The following is an 18,247-nucleotide window of genomic DNA, read 5'->3' as shown; positions in this document are numbered from 1 at the left end:
ATACTCCAAATACCAGACAGTGAGCTGGGGTGAGTTAAAACACATCAGTGGTCTGAGAATCAGGGAACTCATCTTTATTTGCCATTTTGACTTAAAGGTCCCATATCATGCTCATTTTCAGGTTCATACTTGTATTTTGTGTTTCTACTAGAACATGTTTACATGCTGTAATGTTGAAAAAAAACTTAATTTTCCTCATACTATCTGCCTGAATATACCTGTATTTACCCTCTGTCTAAAACGCTTCGTTTTAGTTTTAGTAAATATTGTATATTTGTGACATCACAAATGGACAAAAATCAGTTTTGTTGCAAACGCACAATTTCTGAATACGGGCTGTGTGTATTTCTCCGTATATTGAGCATTTTGTTTTCACTTAAACCTGCTTTTATAATATAAAAGACATCTCACTTTTTTTACAATATGGGACCTTTAAAGACATAAAGTCAGTTTCTTTGCAAAAATAAATCAAAGTCATTTGTTATTGTACGGTTGATTTATTGCTGTCAATGCCACAAGCTGACATAAAACGACTTGTATAGCTTCTGTACATGTAAAAAAAGTATTAAAAACAGGCATGCAAAACATATTGTGTACATTTAATATGATAAAGTTTAGCTTACATGTACAATACAAAAACTGCACTTTTAATACATTTTACAGTTTGACGTGGAGACACATATTGCACAATTAATTTTTTATAAAAAAAAATAATAAGCAATGAAAACCTTTACCTTGTACATTAAAGTAAAATATATATATGGACATAACTTTAACACTTGCTCTCAAAGTGTCAGGAATCCCCTCACAGGTACAGGTGATGTGAGTATATTAGCACTGCTCCGATGAGAGGTGCTGTAGCCCCGGCCCGCCACGCGACAGAGTACTGCTCAGTGGAACCAGTAGTAGCGAGGCTCGAGGCCGTCGTAGTGGTACTCTCGCATCTGCTCATTCGTCTCCCTCGTTCTCTCATTTTGCTCTGTGGATAAAAAAAGTTAAATTTAAACTGGCTATAATCAATATTTTTATATTACTAAGAGATCACATGACTACTTATATATGATAAGGGTCGATCGTAGTGAGAGTTATCACCGGACTTTGCAGTTCCCCTCAGCTCTACGGAGCTTTATAATGGAGAGCACAGACCTCCGCCAAGCTGCCTGACTTTAAAAACAGATCTCAGCTCACAGCTGGCGGCACCGTGAGGTGGTCGGCTTATTATTAACACGGTGTGTTTCCGTGTAACGTATCGGCGGATGCCTCTCTCATTCAGCAGCCTTGTTATGTCTGTATAATGTTACACTACGTTGTCTCTCATCCCGTCAGCTACAGCTTTGTTCTTTCTCACCGCGGACGGCCAGCAGCTCCCGCAGCACCTCGATGTCTCCGAATCATGATCTGCATCGCCACCAAAATCGAATGCATTGTCATTGTGCCACATCCTCCAAAGAACTTCATTCAAATCCATCATGAACTTTTGGAGTGATCGTGCAAACAGACAGACAAACAAACAAACCAACAAACCAACAAACCAACAAACCAAAGCCTTCTGTGTGTTCCGTGACCTGGTAGAGATCTTTTTGTTCCTCCTGTAACACCTCATTGTCCCAAACCACCCAAAGAACACTGTGTATCTTAAAAACCCACACACATCGTTATGGTGAGCAGTTCTTAGTTTAGAAACTGTCACTGCAACTATATCACACCAGACAGACGACCACAGGGAAGATTGTCAGCTTGGGGTCGACCACAAATGGACGCTTTCGATTCGGCGCGGAGCCTCAGGCCCTCCGCTGCGGTCCGGAGGCTCGTGGGTGTCGAGAGGTTCGTTCGAGATCCAAACTCTGTCTGTCTCCCCTCAATGTGTTCTATCTATGCTGTGACGACTAGGTTTTTCGCAAGGATGTGTTTACTGATGGAGAGTGTCTCTGCCTCATCTTTCTGCTTCTTTCAGTTGATTTTGAGATACACGTATTGTTAAACTTCAGTTCTCTGGATGGGGTGAAAATAAGGCTTTGATGGAAGGTTATTTCTCTAATAATTTCCGCTTCTGTTTGTCATTTTGTCAGTCAAGCTTTATGATGACTGTACCCTCGATTCGAGGGAAGACAGTGAAAGCATTCAGGTCTCACCGTCACGCTCCTCCTCGACGTAGTGCTCGTACTCGTCCAGTTGCTCCTCGTTGTACTCCCTCCTCCGCTCGCTCGCAGTAATCTTTACTCTCTGCTCGGCTGTGGAGATGAGAAGAAGGGAAAGGTTACTGATACTGATAGATGGAGGTCGGTATACCGCTTTAGTCCACACTGAAATATATCAACAGCTATTTTGTACAAACATTTACGCTCCCAGAGGATGAATCGTAATGACTTCAGTGATTCCTCCTACTGTAGGAAACATGGCTACACTAACTATGTAAAACTACTTGCCTGTAAACAGGTGTTTGTGCTATTATACTCTTTTTGTCTTTGACACTGGGGCTGCTCCGGTCACATGTCGATGTGTCCTTGAGCAAGACACTTAACCCCCAAATTGCTTCCGAAGATATAGCCATCGGTGTGTGAATGAGTTTAGATTAGATCCTGATGGGCAAAGTTGGCACCTTGCATGGCAGCCTCTGCCATCAGTGTATGAATGTGTGTGTGAATGCTGTAGTGTAAAGCGCTTTGAGTGGTCGGAAGACTAGAAAACTGCTATATAAATGCAAGTCCATTTTACCATTTTTTTTTTCACTTGGTTATGCAATCATCCAACATCTGTTGGAAATATTGATAAAAATAAAAGTTCCTCTTTTCTCTTAGAACATTGTGTATCTTAGACTCAATCAGGTTAAAATGAAATAATGAAATTGGCTGACAAACCACATCATCATGATGTAGGGCCTACACAACCTGTGCATCACTTTCTGGTCCTAAACAAACACTCGCTCTGCTGCTCCTTTTAGGTTCCTGATCCGAGTTGGCCAGAGACACAAGTGTTTTTATTTTTTTCCAAGAATGTGGTTCCTGTTTGTCTAGAGCCGAGGCCCCCGTTTGGTGCTCTGGAGGTGAAATGACCTGCAGCCTGTCTCTGGAGGCCTGCTCGGGACCGCTCTGATGGAGGTACCACCAGAAAAGAAGACTTCACCAGAAATATAAACATCACTGTTGTCAGCAGTGTTTTGGTAAGTCTGGTCATTATTCTGCTTTTATCTCCGAGCTAAAGGAAGACAAGAATCCTGTTTGAAGTTATTTTGGTGATAGAGTATTATGATAATAAGTTCCTGCAGAATTGTCCTCTCATGCGTGTGTTTGTTCACTTGGTCTGAAGTGTGTTGGCGTTGTGTAGAGTACCGATGCTGGCAGCGTCTGAATGGGGTTATTGTAGCGACTGAGAGAGAGAGAGAGGGAGAGACTGCTCCATACTACCCTGTGACTCCTTCTGCAGCCTCCAGCATGTGAGTGAGTGAGTGTGTGTGTGTGTGTGTGTGTGTGTGTGTGTGTGTGTGTGTGTGTGTGTGTGTGTGTGTGTGTGTGTGTGTGTGTGTGTGTGTGTGTGTGTGTGTGTGTGTGTGTGTGTGTGTGTCAGATTAAAGAGCCGGTACAGTATAGAACGACACCTGCTTGAAATTTCCATTACTCCTTTTATATTTCTCTCTTGAATTTTCGCAGCTTGCAGTCAAAACCTCAAACCATATCGTCCTCAGAGTCCAATAAACCAACACCCCCACATAGTGAGTTCTGTACGGAAGGCCAAACGTGCCCTATTTAAGACTGTCCACAGTGTGGCCACATCAACCACACATGACACCAAATATAAATAAATATAACCCTCCTACCCCGTCATCTTCAGACCAACCACTTTACTCATTTTCTTGCAGGTTTTCTGCCAGAGAGATGACAGACAGCCCTCAAGCGCACGGCTCAAAACAACTTAATTCTGGCAGATAACGGTGGCCAATGGTAACGCTTCATTTTACAGGTTTGCAAATTTGAACCTATTTGAAATTTCTTTGCAATTACTGCTAAATTACCCCAATATTTACCTCAAAATTTATCGAAAATTACTTCATTATAAACATTATAATACACCTAATTACCATGAAATTTGCGGCCCTGTATAATGAAGTGTTACAGAGCCAACTACTGTTATCTTTTGCCGACATGTTTAACAGATATATAGGAACCTACCTTGGAGCTCATAGTAGTGGGTTGAGCGGCGACTGCGGCGTTTGAAGAAGTTGGAGGCGTCCGACTCGGGCATGAACACCTGCCGTGCTGGGCCTAAAAGTCAGAAGAGGTCAGAAGGTCACATAGGGAGGAAATGTGGAGCGAGGTTATGTGAAATAGTTAAAAGCGTCGTATCACCTTTAGGATCGCTCGCTTTTGAGTTGTCCCGGACTGCTGCTGCTTTTGAGTTGTCCCGGACTGCTGCACTTTCCACCACACTGGAAACTGTGAGGAAAAGGAGAAATTATAATGCCCTGTCTTTACACTAGAGCGTGCGTATGGGGCCAATATTGTAAGAACATTATTAGCAAATGCATGTTGAGAGTTGTAAAACTGTATCTCAAGCCACTCGTGCGTACTCAGATTTGAATTAGAGTCTGAAAATAAAATATGTACTCAAAAAACAGTCAATGGCCTTTTATTAATGAGTATTTGGCAGGTCACACTAGATTATGACATTTACAGAAAGCCTCCTGCTTCTTAAAGGTACAGTGTGTAGCATTTTGGGGGATCTATTAGCAGAAGTTGAATATAATATTCATAACGATGTTTTCATTCATGTATAATCACCTTATGTCCGTTGATCCTAAAGTAGTGTTATTGTGGTAAGGATGGCCTCTGAGCGAGACGAACGGCGTTACCACTGTTTTGCACTCACCGGCTCACGTTACCGCAGTCTTGAAAGGGAAGGGCTACAGTTGGTTGCAATCCAACTCCTACACACTGTACCTTTTAATTCAGCCAGTCTAAACTTGGTCGGTCTCAAAGACGATATAGAAACCGCAAACAAAAAATTAATATAAGCTGAAACTACATAAAACAGAAATTGCGTCACGCACGATTAGTAGTACAGGCAGACCTCTGTTGTCAAGGATATACGGAAGGTTACGTGGGCCATAATTAGCCCTTTAGAAAAGATCAATGTGGCAGATTAAAACAGGATTAAAATAACCATAATTTCTCATATTACTATAAATTGTAAGACGTCTCGCCTTGCTAAACCATCTACCATAGTGGGTAAAGTGAACTTAGGCTCAATTCAGATTAGTGTTGGTCATTCTCATCATTTTCTCGACCACGCCCGGTAGTTCGCTGATTGGTCAGCTGTCCTCTGGACACATGTCTCATAGTGGAAACTGAGCTTGTGACCTCAGGCTGTCCTCTGGAGGACAACTGGACATCTCCAGGCAGAATTACCGCTTTTTTTCCCTCTCCTTAGATTAAAGAAAGCCAAACGTACATGACTGAAAACACAGTTTTACAACAACAAATTGATTCATATTGATCCCCGACGTTATTATTATGAAGCTGAAATTTAAAAAAAAAAATGGAATTTACAAATCAACTTCGACAGATTCAAACTCTGATGCACACAAAAGGTCTAAGGTCGTGTTCGAGGCAACAAAATACTACCAGGTTTAGGTTTTCTTTTCCATATTAAAGGAGGACCGCACATATCAGTGCTTTATATCCTCCAAAATGTTCTGTTCATCTCCCCTGAGGATGTATAATCCCCCACAAAAAATACTTTTTACCCACCCACCCACAGAAGGTACTCACAGATGAAGATGAGGAGAGTGGTGAGCAAAGAGAGCATGAAGACTCGAGTCCAGAACATCTTGAGAGAGAGAAAGGCAAAACCTCTATTGGACTTAACAGCACACCTAACTGAAGTGAAGTGAAGTGAGAGAGGAGAGAGTGATGAGGGAGGGAAGGGAGGAAGGTGGGAGAGGCAGGGAGAGTGGGAGGAGAGAGAAGAAGAGAACGGCTCAGGGAGGGGAAAGAGGCTGCTGGAATATCAGTTGCCCAAGGGAGAAGAAGCAGAAGAAGAAGAAAACAAGGAGGAGTAATAGGGCGAGGTGAATTTAAAAGAAGAGGGCAGCAGAATGGAAACCACGATTCGGTCATAAAGTCCCATTAATCCTGGCTCATATGTTGTCTGATATCGGTGGATGATCTGACACGAGTGGGGACACGTCTCTCACCTCCAGCCAATCGATTATCAAAGATTCATCCTGGATGTCAATGGCCATTTTGGGCCTGTAGGATGAAGTGAAAAAAGTAAAGTAAAAAATGTCTCAACTCACCCCGTTCTCCCCTATTCATGCTCTGAACTTTGAATTTAGCACCTTTTTAAGTGAGGTAAATAAGTCAGTTTGAAGACTGCAAAGTTAAAAGATGAAATCCTCTCAAAAGAAGATATATCATCCTGTATAGGTATAATATTATAGGTATAGATAATGTGTAGGTATTACAAAATAATCCCACTTTATAACACTTTATAATAACAGAGAGTTTAACAGAACTGCTGTGCTCGGAAATCTTTTTTTTAAACCTTTTGTTGGCTTTATGACCGGCTCTTTTGTGCATTGTTATCTTTCCATATGAATGACGTCTATATTTCCCTTGCAGGCGGAGTGCGTGCAGGTGGTAGCATCTCGATTCTGTACTGGACCCATTCATTATCATTCCAGGTAGTGACCTCAGGGTCTATAGCACACCTTGTTGCTGTAGTTAATGCTACAATATGCTGCGAGCTATTGAACTGTATGAGAGGAGGTTTTGCTTAAATTGATGCATGAGTAGCTACGGATTTTCCCTTCGACTGTGTGTGCGATGCAGTGAAATCTGGTATGTGTTTCCTCTAAAGGAAACTGGGCAGAGGCGACTGGCCCACTTTGCTCAGAAAGCGACAACAGATCTGCAGTCTGGGAAACATTTAACAGTAAATGAGCCTGCAGTGAGGCCACCTGTGTGTGAGACTGTGTGTATATTTATGTGAATGTGCATGTGTGTTAATGCATATTTTGCATGCATTAATGTTTTGCATATGTGGGTGGTTACATGTGGTAATATATAAATGTGAGTTTGCTTCTAGCGTATTTGGTGTTTGTTCATATGATAGACTGTATGGTTCATATGCATGTGTCAGTTTACCGCCCACTGGCTTCCACATTTCAGCTCTCCTGCATGTGAATGGATTTCCTGCATTTCTGAATTAAAGAGCTGAGAGCTTCCCTCTGGGTTTGAACAAAGACGCTGTTTAAACAGAACCACACACACACACACACACACAAACTCTTAGCTGTGCTGGATCAGGTGGGTGTTTTTGTGGGGTTCCAGCGTGCAGAGCCAGGAAATAACCGGGCCTCCGTCTGAAAACAGTCAAACCCTCCGAGACCGACATGTGACTGTTGCTGTTCGAGTGTCATTCAGTGTTGAGCAACTTTTATCTGATGCACCTACATGTAGAGCAGCGTGTATGATTTTAACATGTGTGGAAGGCAAATTCAGCTGGCAAATCCTTTAAAGGGACTCTATGTAAGAATCAGAAATTGCTTGTTGACAGCGACACTTGTGGCCGTTAAGTCAACGAAAGTCAGCGTCCTGTTGCTCGCGCTTGTGTTCGCTCTACATAGACATGAACGAGCATCACTCAAAACAGTGAGGCGACACACACGTCAGCTAAAACCACAATATCACTCTATATTTCACCTGCTTGGCAGTAATGTTAGCTGACCAGACAAAGGTCTCTCCATGAATCAATGTGTTTCCTTCTTCAGCCTCCCGACCGCGGTCAGAAGGAACAGAGGAGACACCGGAGTGAGATAGCGAGGTGGAGCGAGATAGCGAGTGAGAACGAGCACGGTGTGTGAGTGAAGGCAAGCAGGCAGGCAGCGGAGCAGACACAGCATCGTCTCCCCTGTGTCTTCTGACCGCGGTCGGGAGGCTGGAGCAGGAAGAGTTGACACTGTTTTGCAAGACGCTCTTCACTAAATATAACTTTGCGGTTTTGGTGCTTCTGTGTAGTTTGTGTTGGAACATCGTAGCCACATGCGAGCGTGCATGGGACACCGACCCGCAATGATTTATAAGAGTGTAAGTGTAAGAAGTTACAAACAGTCCCTTTAAAGGGACAGTGTGTATCCATTTCTGTTAATAGATCCCCCGAAATGTTACACACTGTTCCTTTAAAAAAAACTTTATTTTTTAATGTTTTTTAATTTAATATATTCAGGTTGGTGCTGTCCAATTCCAGGCCAACTAAATCTCAAACTGAAGTCACATGGCTGTACTTGACAATGACCTGTCTGGGTCATTGTTACCCATCCTGCCAGGTAACAACTAGAGTGCAGATAAGACCAGTCTTATCTGATGTGACTTTGTTTTGTTCTCTTTGTCTTTCCAAGCTCTTACCCATAATCCCTTGTGTTTTGGAGTTCCTCTCTCTGGTTACATAATTTACAATCTCACCAGAGACGAGACCAGAGTTCACACAGTGTATTTATCACTTGAACATATGATTGTTCAGATAAATATATCAGTCAATACATAAATAAATCATCAACCAATCAGAGCATGCTGTCCCTGAATGCAGCTTTCTCTCATTGGTTTAAATTAATGATAATGTTACTTACTTGATTAAAATGTCATAGATTATTGTATGTAATATATCAATACTGTGTCCATTTCAAGATTTTATTACATTATTGGCACTTAATTAGGTTGTTTAGATTTTATAATCATATGACATAACTGACTGTTATGAAACAAATGACATTACAGGTCAAAGGGCAGATGTGTGTTTTTTCTGTGTCAGTCGCTTTAAAGGGGACATATCATGCTCAATTACTAGGTTCATACTTGTATTTTGGGGTTTCTACTAGAACATGTTTACATGCTTTAATGTTCAAAAAACACATTGTTTTTCTCTTACTGTCTGTCTGAATATACCTGTATTCACTCTCTGTCAGAAACACTCCTGTCTCTTTAAGACCTCCTCCCGAAAAAGCTGCTCTGATTGTCTGGCGAGAAAAAAATGGCGCACTTTTGCAAAGGTAGTTCTTGATGATATGATGATATGAGCCCTTTAAAGGAGATGAAGCAAGGTCTCATTAATATAGACGATATTTTTTATTATTAATGTTATTAAAACATTACATTTGTCACAGCGAGATTCTAGAAAAAAAACATTCATTCATTAAACTGACGCAATAACATTAACACATTGATACATTTATAAGGCAGTATTTAGGTCAAGGCCTCTGTTAGTGTTGATTAACAACAAGAGCTACAATCAACACCAATTATTCACACAATTCTGCTCTTTCATTATTCTCTCACTCTACTTTATCTCTCTCTCAACCTCGCTTTACTTCTCTATCACCCATAATGCTTACTTTTCTTAATCAACATGCCATAAATCATCATTAAACATCCCTTTCTATTATGGTTTTGGTAAATTAAACAGCATTTTGTTATAAGTACTGTAAAGCAAAGTAGCAGCTGGTGTACTCATGAGCTTTAATCTGTATGACTGTGGAGCGTTTACTCGCGAGGTTACTGACGTTTTCTATTTAAACAGTACCTTATGTTTTCTGTTAGAACAGTGTTATGTGTTAAAATGAACACAAACTCAAAGCCTCAATTAAATAAACAGAAAGTAATCTAAAAAACCCTCCATATTTAAAGGAAATTAGGGAATACATGATTAGAAAGATTAGACAACAAGATCTGTTTTTCTTTATCACCCTGCAACGATGTGGCGTTTTGTTTCGTAGTGCGCCTGTGGTGGCTTTTACAGTGAAGTCCTCTCTCCTTGCACCAGGCGGCCTCGGAAAGCCCAGGCGTCCTGTAGGGGAAACAAGAGTTAAAGGCTCAGTTCAGCAAACCTTAAAGGGGACATATCATGCCCATTTTCAGGTTCACACTCGTATTTTGGGTTATTACTAGAACATGTTTACATGCTTTAATGTTCAAAAAACACATTGTTTTTCTCATACTGTCTGTCTGATATACCTGTACTCACCCTCTGTCTGAAACGCTCCGTTTTAGCGTCTGTCTCTTTAAGACCACATAGGAACATAGGAAGGGGAGCCACATCTGAATGACTTGTTGAATCACATGTTTTCTGATCTAGGCAGCCCACAAAAAACTGACTGGGTTGTCTTATTTAACAGTTTGTGGGTTGGTAAGTACTCCAGATACCCAAATGGATGTGCATTAGCACTGAAAAAGTGAGTTTTTCATGCCCTTTAAAAAGATGAGTATCCAGATTTTTTTCCCCTTTTAACATGTTAGCTATCCAACTACATTATGTCCCAAAGCTAATCAGTTAGCTTACTGATATATGGACATTGAGCAAGACACAACGCACTGAGCATCTTTAAGCCCAAGAAACTGGGTGCTTTCTTTTCCACTCAGCTTCAGCCCATAGCCTCCCTTTGTGATGTGGTGACCAGGTGCATCCTTATGACATGCTTGGCGAGCTCAATGTCAGTTATATGTACTGTATGATAATGACATATAACAACACAGACATGCTACCATGTTTCTCCTATGATGGGTTCACAGCTCCCAAACACTTGTTGCTTTGCTTACCGCAAAGTAAATGTAGCTCATGACAGACACATATAATGGAGGATTTCAGATCTCCTGCTTGTAAACAATAACAAGACATCAGCTTGTTATTGCGAGTTATAACATAGCGACTGTAATTTTACCATTTAATAGATAGTTGCTCTGCTAAGTGTGACTTTAACATTATGTAGTTGGATGCCTCTATGGTAGATAAAACATGATGAAGTGCCCTTTAGGGTGCCCTTCCAGTGGGGAAAACATGATGAAGCGCTGGGATCTACTGGATCACTGGGAGTGTATCCAGTAGATGTGTTGATTTAATGTCCCCACATTGATTTCACTAGCTGCTGAAAGACCACACGGAACCTGCTACCTGGCCCATACATAGGGGATTACTCATAATAGATAACTAGTGTCTGGCTTTGTGTCCAATGCAGCTGTAAGTTTGTTATCACTGCTCTCTGCTCTCTAATTGCACTAAGCTTTAAAGTGTACACTTGCAGGCAGGGTGACAAGATCAGAGCTTAGAAGCCAAATATCAACATGCTGGCTTCATTTGTAAATTTTTATTTGTGTGAATTGTAAGAAAAAAATGTTAAGAATCCTAAACTAGATCAGGACTTTATAACCCATCGCTGCTCGATCTCACTCTTTCATATTTATCAGCCCCACCTGCGTCCACCTGTAGGCTCTGATTCTAGGTTTCCCCCCGGGGACAAATTTGTTATCATCACTGGCCTCTCATTGAGCTAAGCTTTAAAGTGTACTCTTGCAACGACAGAAGACACATTTAGACACTACAAGCCAAATATCAACAATGTACAAGCTGTCATTCATCATCATATATATCTGTTCATGTGTTTTGTCTGACTAACATCATGTGGTCATGGATGAATGTAATGTTAATGTGAATGTCTGACCTTAAAATTGATGGAGACGCCGTACTTCCTGTTTGCGATGTCCGTCACCTCTTTCTCTATGTTTTCCTGTGTGGTTCCCTTCACATCGATGTAATAACAGTCAGCGCTGGCATAGTGGCAGGAGATGGCCTGGAAACACACACACACACACACACACACACACACACACACACACACATGTTCACACACTATTTCCTTTAAATATATAATATATTTCATCACATTAGTTGTTAATGAGATAGTTTATTTAAGGAAATGCCGAGACACCAGGTGGATTATGGGTAGTATAGTACCTTGCGGAAGCCCTGCGTGGAGTTCATGCCAGAGCCGTGGATCAGCAGCGGGTGGAAGAAGACGGTGTCGCCCTTCTCCATCTCCAGGTGCACCCTGGGGAGCTTCGGATTGTATCCACGCACTCCGTGGTACATCTTGTTTACGCCACCCTGAGGATACATGAAACAGTGTATACTGTATATGTACCTCCGAGCAGGTGTTATCATGCTTCCTGAAGACTTTCATGTGTGTTTATATACCTCCCACTCTGGGTAGTCGTGCTCCTGCAGCGTGCCGGTGTGCGTTCCTGGCAGGACGACCAGGCAGCCGTTCTGCCGGTCCACTTTCTCCATCGCCGTCCAAGAGCAGACGATCCTGTCCGCCGGGCGGAACGGGAAGTAATGCAGATCCTGATGCATCGGGTGACGGGACGTCTTCTTACCTGAAACAGCAGTTGATGTTTGGATAAAATTGGATGAGGCTTAATTTAAAAGAGGGGAAAAGGCTTTAATACAGCAGCTCCCACATTGAGGTTCAGGGATCTCTGAGGTGGTTCCAGTGGTTTTCCAGATAAACGAAAACCAGTATTATGCAAATGTGTTACTTGGTGACATCACCGCATTATGGAAGAAAAGGCGGGACTTCAAGCGAGGCAGTTCAGGAGCAGACTTTGGGCTTTGTAACTTTGCAGCGATTTTACATGCACAAATAAAACTATAAAGGAAAGGGGGGGAAAAACATAATAGGTCCTCTTTAATTGCTCCATACCTGCATCGGGAGGTTTGTTGATCAGCATTGTGTGCATGGCCATGATGTTGGGTCCAGTGAAACATTCCACATAATTCAGGATCTGACATAGGAAAGCACACATTTTATCACGGCGTTAAATTAGTCCAAACTTAAGCTGCTTTTTAAAAGAAAATGAAAGTTTATTCTGTTGACATGTTGAGTAAAAACTGGTCTATGTAATGCATTCAGCCTAACCCTCTCAGTGTGGGGTCAATCTGTGATTATAGATACTACTACTACTACTAGGGGGCGCCAAAGTCTACACAAAGTGGCTTTAAAAAACTGCGTATAAAATACCAAATAATTTGACAATGATATAAAAGTAAGGATATTTAAACTGTTGCATGCTGAATCTTGAAGTATTCATTGAAAGAGGTTTTGAAACAAGTTTGAAGCCTACCGATGAAAACAAGACCCTGCTGTGATCTACTTGTGTGTGTGTGTGTTGTAGGCTACCTGTGGTAAGGCGCAGTACTCGAACAGTTCAGGATCTTCCTGGAAATTCTGGAGTTTGGTGACGGCTTTTTGATCGGGGACGAACTCCGACTTGGCGATCGCCACGTCCCTCATCACCGTCATACCAGGAACCTTCAGTTCCTGTCGACAGATCCGTTCAAATTCCTTCCTGAAGAACGCAGGAGGACACACATTCAGCTCACCTCACAACACATCTGCACGTATATAAAAGAGTTTCACTGTGGAGTCATAGATTGCAACTTTATATCGATCTTTATCACAGTAAATTGTATTTTAGCTCAGTTACTAAGTGTTTTTGCTTTGCCAGAGTTTCTGATAGTCACCTGAACTTGTCGATGTCCTCTTCAGACACCAGATTCTTGATGAGGATGAAGCCATTTTCCTCATAGAAGAGTCGCTGCTCTGGGGTCAGCAGGTCGGTATCACAGCTGTATCTACCAAAGCAAGGTGATAACACACAACATTATCACCCTATGTGTTATGAAAGGTTGCTATAAATGGGAAATGATTGATAGACAGTGTTTATGTGAATGTTGCATTAAGGTCATATTGGATTTACAGTCAATTCCATGTTGTTGACTAAGAAAAAACACAGTCACAACCTGCCACTGGTGTTAACAAGCAGCAGGATATGGGAGACTTTTCAGGAACTTTGATTATGAAACATGAACTGCTACTCAACTAGGCTTGTTTTGTTGTCTCTCACACACAGAGAGCAGAAAAGTGGGACGCGATCGAAGGGAGCACTTTGAAACTGTGTCAAAGGTGAATGATAAACCTGTATGGGGATATTCCTACTGTATGTTCCCAGGGTCTAGTAAGAGATTGGAAAGGGCTATCTTCACAGTTCAAATTGCAAAACAACGAAGAGAGATGGACGTTTCAAATGCAGTTTGAATGGTAAAGATCAATGTCAAAGATATCAATGTTTTAAAGGCAAGAAACTGTCTTTCCGAATTTGTCACAGAAATCTGTGACCGCAGAGAGCCAGCAACACGAGGTCACCTTTTCTGACGGCTGTCGTCAAAGATTGTATAATTGTAGATAATAATAACTTTGTGACATGACTGCCAAATGCTGTGTTGGAATTATTACAGTGTCATCTAACACTAAAGGTGTGTCCTTACCTCAGTCTCTGTGGGTGACTGTAGGTGAAAGTTTGAGCAGAAGAAGTTGGTGCAGCACCCTGAAGAAAGTCAGTGAAGGAAACGAGACAACTGAAAGTGAACAGTGAAAGAAATAGAAAACTATTCGAATTTCTAATTTGATTTATGGATTCAAGATAAAATACGCGAGCTAATATTGTTCCAACTGATCTAAAATCAGACAGATTAGCCTTCTGAGCTCTTTTAAAGGTCCCATATTGTAAAAAGTGAGATTTTAATGTCTTTGATATTATAAAGCAGGCTTAAGTGCTTTATAAATACTGTTAAACTATCAAAACGCTCAATATACAGAGAAATCGTATTCGTACAGAGACCGTATTCAGAAATTGTGCGTTTGAAACAAGCTGTCAGGATTTCTGTCCATTTGTGATGTCACAAATATACAATATATAGATAATTACACGGTTTTAAACGTAAACATTCTAAATGTGTCCCAGTTTTTTTCCTGTTACAATGTATGTGAATAACATCAGCTGACAGGAAGTAAACATGGACCCAAACTGTTGCATAGCAACGCAATTCCGTTGAAATGCACTAAAACGGAGCGTTTCAGACAGAGGGTAAATACAGGTATATTCAAGCAGACAGTATGAGGAAAATAAAGTGTTTTTTTTAACATTAAAGCATGTAAACATGTTCTAGTAGAAACACAAAATACAAGTATGAACCTGAAAATGAGCACGATATGGGACCTTTAAGCTAGACTATATAGACTATAGAGCATGTATTTAGATACATACAGTTATAGCCGTTATAGCTTTATCTAACGGTTATAACGTTCAACAAAACATAACGGTGTCACTCTTCCTGTGTCTATGAGTACAAGAAGTAATAACGTTTATAAAGCATTCATAATCAATAATAGTATAAATGATTCCTGTATTAACGCCTCATATTCTCAGAGGCCTGCTGTCCACAGCGGAACCTCGGTCTCCTTCAGCTGATCTACCCGCTGCAGGGTGAGCAGATAACGGTCAGGCTGCTCCGCTCTGCCCGGTGCAGCTCCGGAGGATCCAACAGAAAGGATACGATCACTGCAGGAGCTCGATCAAGGTGATTGATGAGCAGTCTGAGTCTCTCCGCAGCCCGAGACATCTTCACCGGTCTGGTTGTGTATCCTGACTAGAGAGAGTGAGTCTGACTGACTGGGTTAAAGGGCAGAGATGACAACACGCCCACAGACACACTGTCACGTGTGTCAATGTGTCAATGTGTCAATACAGTGGAGGCTACTTTATATACAGGTCTGTGCAAGGGAAGAAACACTCCCAACATGATTATGGAGATTATCTCAGAGGAGCACAAAGGGAATTTAATTGACCTCCACTATTTTGCACAAGATTTAGAGATCTTAAAACCTGCTCCAGTGAAAACCAAAATATCTTTACCAGAAAGGGGTAAATACCAATATTTTTTTTGTGCAATTTAGGTGAACTGACCCTTTAGAAATCAAGATTATTGTGAAATATTAGCACTGTAAATCGGATTCAATAGGATTGAATTAATTGTAGTCGTTGCAGCTTTTATCCAGCAGGTGGCGCCACACAACCAAAAATTAAACTTAAAGTTGTCTGTCCAATTTGTGTCCAATGTCCCATTTAATAATAAATAAATTAGGGAAAGAGAAATTAAATAGGCTATTCACAACTTTTACTCATTCATTTTATTGTTGATGGACAGGATATTTTAAAATGAATCATTTGAACATATATTTTGGTATAACTGAACTTTAAGATGTATTACATTAGACATTTCAAATTTATTCCAATTGTTTAACAGACCCCAAATGTTTTTTTTCCTTGTTTTCTTTTTTATTCATCTTTATCTTTCCTTACATTTTATTTGTTGTATAATTTATTTCATTTTTATATTATTTTTATACTGTGAAATATTTTTGCTGATTTTTTTTGTAATGAAATATCTGAAATAATTACTTTATTGATCTTTCGAAATAAAGTATGATATATATATATATATATAAATTATAATAAATTAATATATATATAAATATAAATAATATCATACTTTATTATATTGTTTATATATATAAACAATATAATAAAGTATATTTTTTATATATCATACTTTATTATATTATTTATATATAATAAAGTATGATATATATATAAATAATATAATAAAGTATGATATATATATATAAATAATATAATAAAGTATGATATATATATATATATATATATAAACGAGAGACATCTTGAACCTTTCATTTTTTGTAATACGCTAAATGTCTTTTTAAATGATGAATATACTCCTGTTTTTGATTTTTATTGTTTTATTGTCTTAATTAAATATATGTGTAAACATATACCTGCATGTTCAGTAATTCATTGAAGACTGCCAGGGACAAAAGTAAAATTAATAATAACTAATAATATCTAGATAGCCTGGACAGGTAGCTGTCCAGGCTATCTAGATATTATTACTTTTATTTTGAAAACTGGGACTGTGAAAATGTATGCTTTTATTTTGAAAGTTGTAATAAAGTACGACATAATGGTTTCTTTTATTCTGAAACGCTACCGGAAGTCTCCTGATTAACGGCTGCCTTGTGCTTGATGGCCGCTAGCTTTCATTACTCCCTCCGTCTCCTCTCTGTCGACATCAGATCAGATCCTCCTCCAGCCTCTTTAAGCTGCTCTCACCGCCTCACTAAACACATTTAGGGGGTTCGGTCTCAAGCTGTCCGTTTCTCACACACCCCTTCACCATTTACCTGGTGTGTTTCGGAGGATATTTGTCTCTTTGGGAACATTAACACAGACAGACGGAGGATCTGTGTTTAAACGTTACTTCTTCTAGTGGGCGGATAAAGCGGAGGAGGGCATCCGGGCCTCGCTGCTCCGGAGACTCGGCTCGAAAACCACGGATTTCAACATTTCCAGGTAAATTTGGCTCAAATGTCATATCTGGATAACACATATACTGTCCGATAATGTAATCCGTGACGTAACATTTCATTCGGCTGCTTAGGATGAAGATTAAAATGTGTGTGGAGATGTCAACACTGAGGAAATGGCAAATAATTTATACTGTCCGATAATGGACTCTGTGACGTTACATTGCGTTCGGTCGTTTAGGACGAAGATTTAAATGTGTGTGGACATGTCAAAATGAATTAACTATTAATCATTTAAAAGACATTCAGGGTATTACAAAAACTTTATTATATTATTTATATATATATCATACTTTATTATATTATTTATATATATCACACTTTATTATATATATATATCATACTTTATTATATTATTTATATATATATATATCATACTTTATTATATTATTTATATATAACACTTTATTATATTATTTATATATATATATCATACTTTATTATATTATTTATATATATATCATACTATATTATATTATTTATATATATATATAACATACTTTATTTCAAAAGTTCAATAGAGTAATTATTTCAGATATTTCATTACAAAAAAAAATCTGCAAAAATATTTCACCGTGCTTTGTAAATACTGTTAAACTACCACAACGCTCAATCCACAGAGAAATACACACAGCCCGTATTCAGAAATTGCGCGAATGAAACAAGCTGTTTGTCCATTTGTCGATTTCTGTCCATTTGTGATGTCACAAATATACAGGGCTGCACGGTGGTGCAGTGGTTAGCACTGGCGCCTCACAGCTAGAGGGTTGCAGGTTCGAATCCGGCTTGGGACCCTTCTGTGTGGAGTTTGCATGTTCTCCCCGTGTGAGCGTGGGTTTTCTCCGGGTACTCCGGTTTCCTCCCACAGTCCAAAGACATGCAGGTTAGGTTAATTGTGGACTCTAAAATTGCCCGTAGGTGTGAATGTGAGCGTGAATGGTTGTCTGTCTCTATGTGTCAGCCCTGCGATGGACTGGCGACCTGTCCAGGGTGTACCCTGCCTTCGCCCAATGTCGGCTGGGATCGGCTCCAGCCCCCCCGCGACCCCTAACGGGATAAGCGGTTGCAGATGGATGGATGGATGGAAATATACAATATTGAGACCATTTCACAGTTTTAAACATAAACATTCTAAATGTC

At 40.1% G+C, this 18,247-nt stretch overlaps 3 protein-coding genes across 4 annotated transcripts in view; 1 reads left to right on the top strand and 2 right to left on the bottom strand.

Annotated features, from left to right (window-relative positions):
* Positions 1 to 477: 477 nt before the first annotated feature.
* ucmaa (upper zone of growth plate and cartilage matrix associated a) lies at positions 478 to 6,266 on the bottom strand. Of its 2 annotated transcripts, none has more exons than XM_074625092.1 (6): positions 6,191 to 6,266; positions 5,766 to 5,995; positions 4,344 to 4,430; positions 4,167 to 4,259; positions 2,133 to 2,231; positions 478 to 979 (listed from the first exon to the last, which is right to left on the bottom strand). In XM_074625092.1, exons 2-6 carry the CDS (start codon positions 5,821 to 5,823, stop codon positions 891 to 893), a joined length of 426 nt encoding a protein of 141 aa, XP_074481193.1. In that variant the 5' UTR covers positions 5,824 to 5,995; positions 6,191 to 6,266; the 3' UTR covers positions 478 to 890. The 2 variants fall into 2 exon arrangements, with proteins under 2 accessions (XP_074481193.1, XP_074481194.1); XM_074625093.1 differs by having other exon boundaries at positions 5,766 to 5,992; positions 6,191 to 6,254.
* A 2,834-nt stretch (positions 6,267 to 9,100) lies between these two features.
* On the bottom strand, positions 9,101 to 15,370 carry phyh (phytanoyl-CoA 2-hydroxylase). The gene is made up of 9 exons (XM_074625091.1): positions 15,220 to 15,370; positions 14,152 to 14,210; positions 13,348 to 13,458; positions 13,004 to 13,172; positions 12,527 to 12,608; positions 12,019 to 12,200; positions 11,779 to 11,928; positions 11,486 to 11,614; positions 9,101 to 9,837 (listed from the first exon to the last, which is right to left on the bottom strand). Exons 1-9 carry the CDS (start codon positions 15,283 to 15,285, stop codon positions 9,784 to 9,786), a joined length of 1,002 nt encoding a protein of 333 aa, XP_074481192.1. The 5' UTR covers positions 15,286 to 15,370; the 3' UTR covers positions 9,101 to 9,783.
* Positions 15,371 to 16,767: 1,397 nt separating this feature from the next.
* The window catches only part of cdk17 (cyclin dependent kinase 17), a 52,553-nt gene continuing 51,073 nt past the window's right edge, over positions 16,768 to 18,247 (top strand). Inside the window, exon 1 of the mRNA XM_074626347.1 lies at positions 16,768 to 17,093. The gene's annotated coding sequence lies outside the window, so the exon portion shown is untranslated. The remainder of the gene's footprint in view (positions 17,094 to 18,247) is intronic.

The sequence above is a fragment of the Sebastes fasciatus genome, chromosome 23 (genome assembly GCF_043250625.1).
Source record: "Sebastes fasciatus isolate fSebFas1 chromosome 23, fSebFas1.pri, whole genome shotgun sequence".
NCBI classification, from domain to species: domain Eukaryota; kingdom Metazoa; phylum Chordata; class Actinopteri; order Perciformes; family Sebastidae; genus Sebastes; species Sebastes fasciatus.
Note: the sequence above shows the minus strand (reverse complement) of the source record. Positions and strands in the feature narration are given on the sequence as shown.

What these genes read in the sequence shown, in the direction of transcription:
- ucmaa (XM_074625092.1), bottom strand. Translation starts at nt 5,823, where the DNA reads ATGTTCTGGACTCGAGTCTTCATGCTCTCTTTGCTCACCACTCTCCTC. An exon ending in AAAAGCGAGCGATCCTAAAG is followed by an intron (nt 4,260 to 4,343) that starts GTGATACGACGC and finishes TCTGACTTTTAG; the next exon opens with GCCCAGCACGGCAGGTGTTC. An exon ending in CCACTACTATGAGCTCCAAG is followed by an intron (nt 2,232 to 4,166) that starts GTAGGTTCCTAT and finishes TCATCTCCACAG; the next exon opens with CCGAGCAGAGAGTAAAGATT.
- phyh (XM_074625091.1), bottom strand. Translation starts at nt 15,285, where the DNA reads ATGTCTCGGGCTGCGGAGAGACTCAGACTGCTCATCAATCACCTTGAT. An exon ending in ATCGAGCTCCTGCAGTGATC is followed by an intron (nt 14,211 to 15,219) that starts GTATCCTTTCTG and finishes GACTTTCTTCAG; the next exon opens with GGTGCTGCACCAACTTCTTC. An exon ending in AGTCACCCACAGAGACTGAG is followed by an intron (nt 13,459 to 14,151) that starts GTAAGGACACAC and finishes TTGCTTTGGTAG; the next exon opens with ATACAGCTGTGATACCGACC.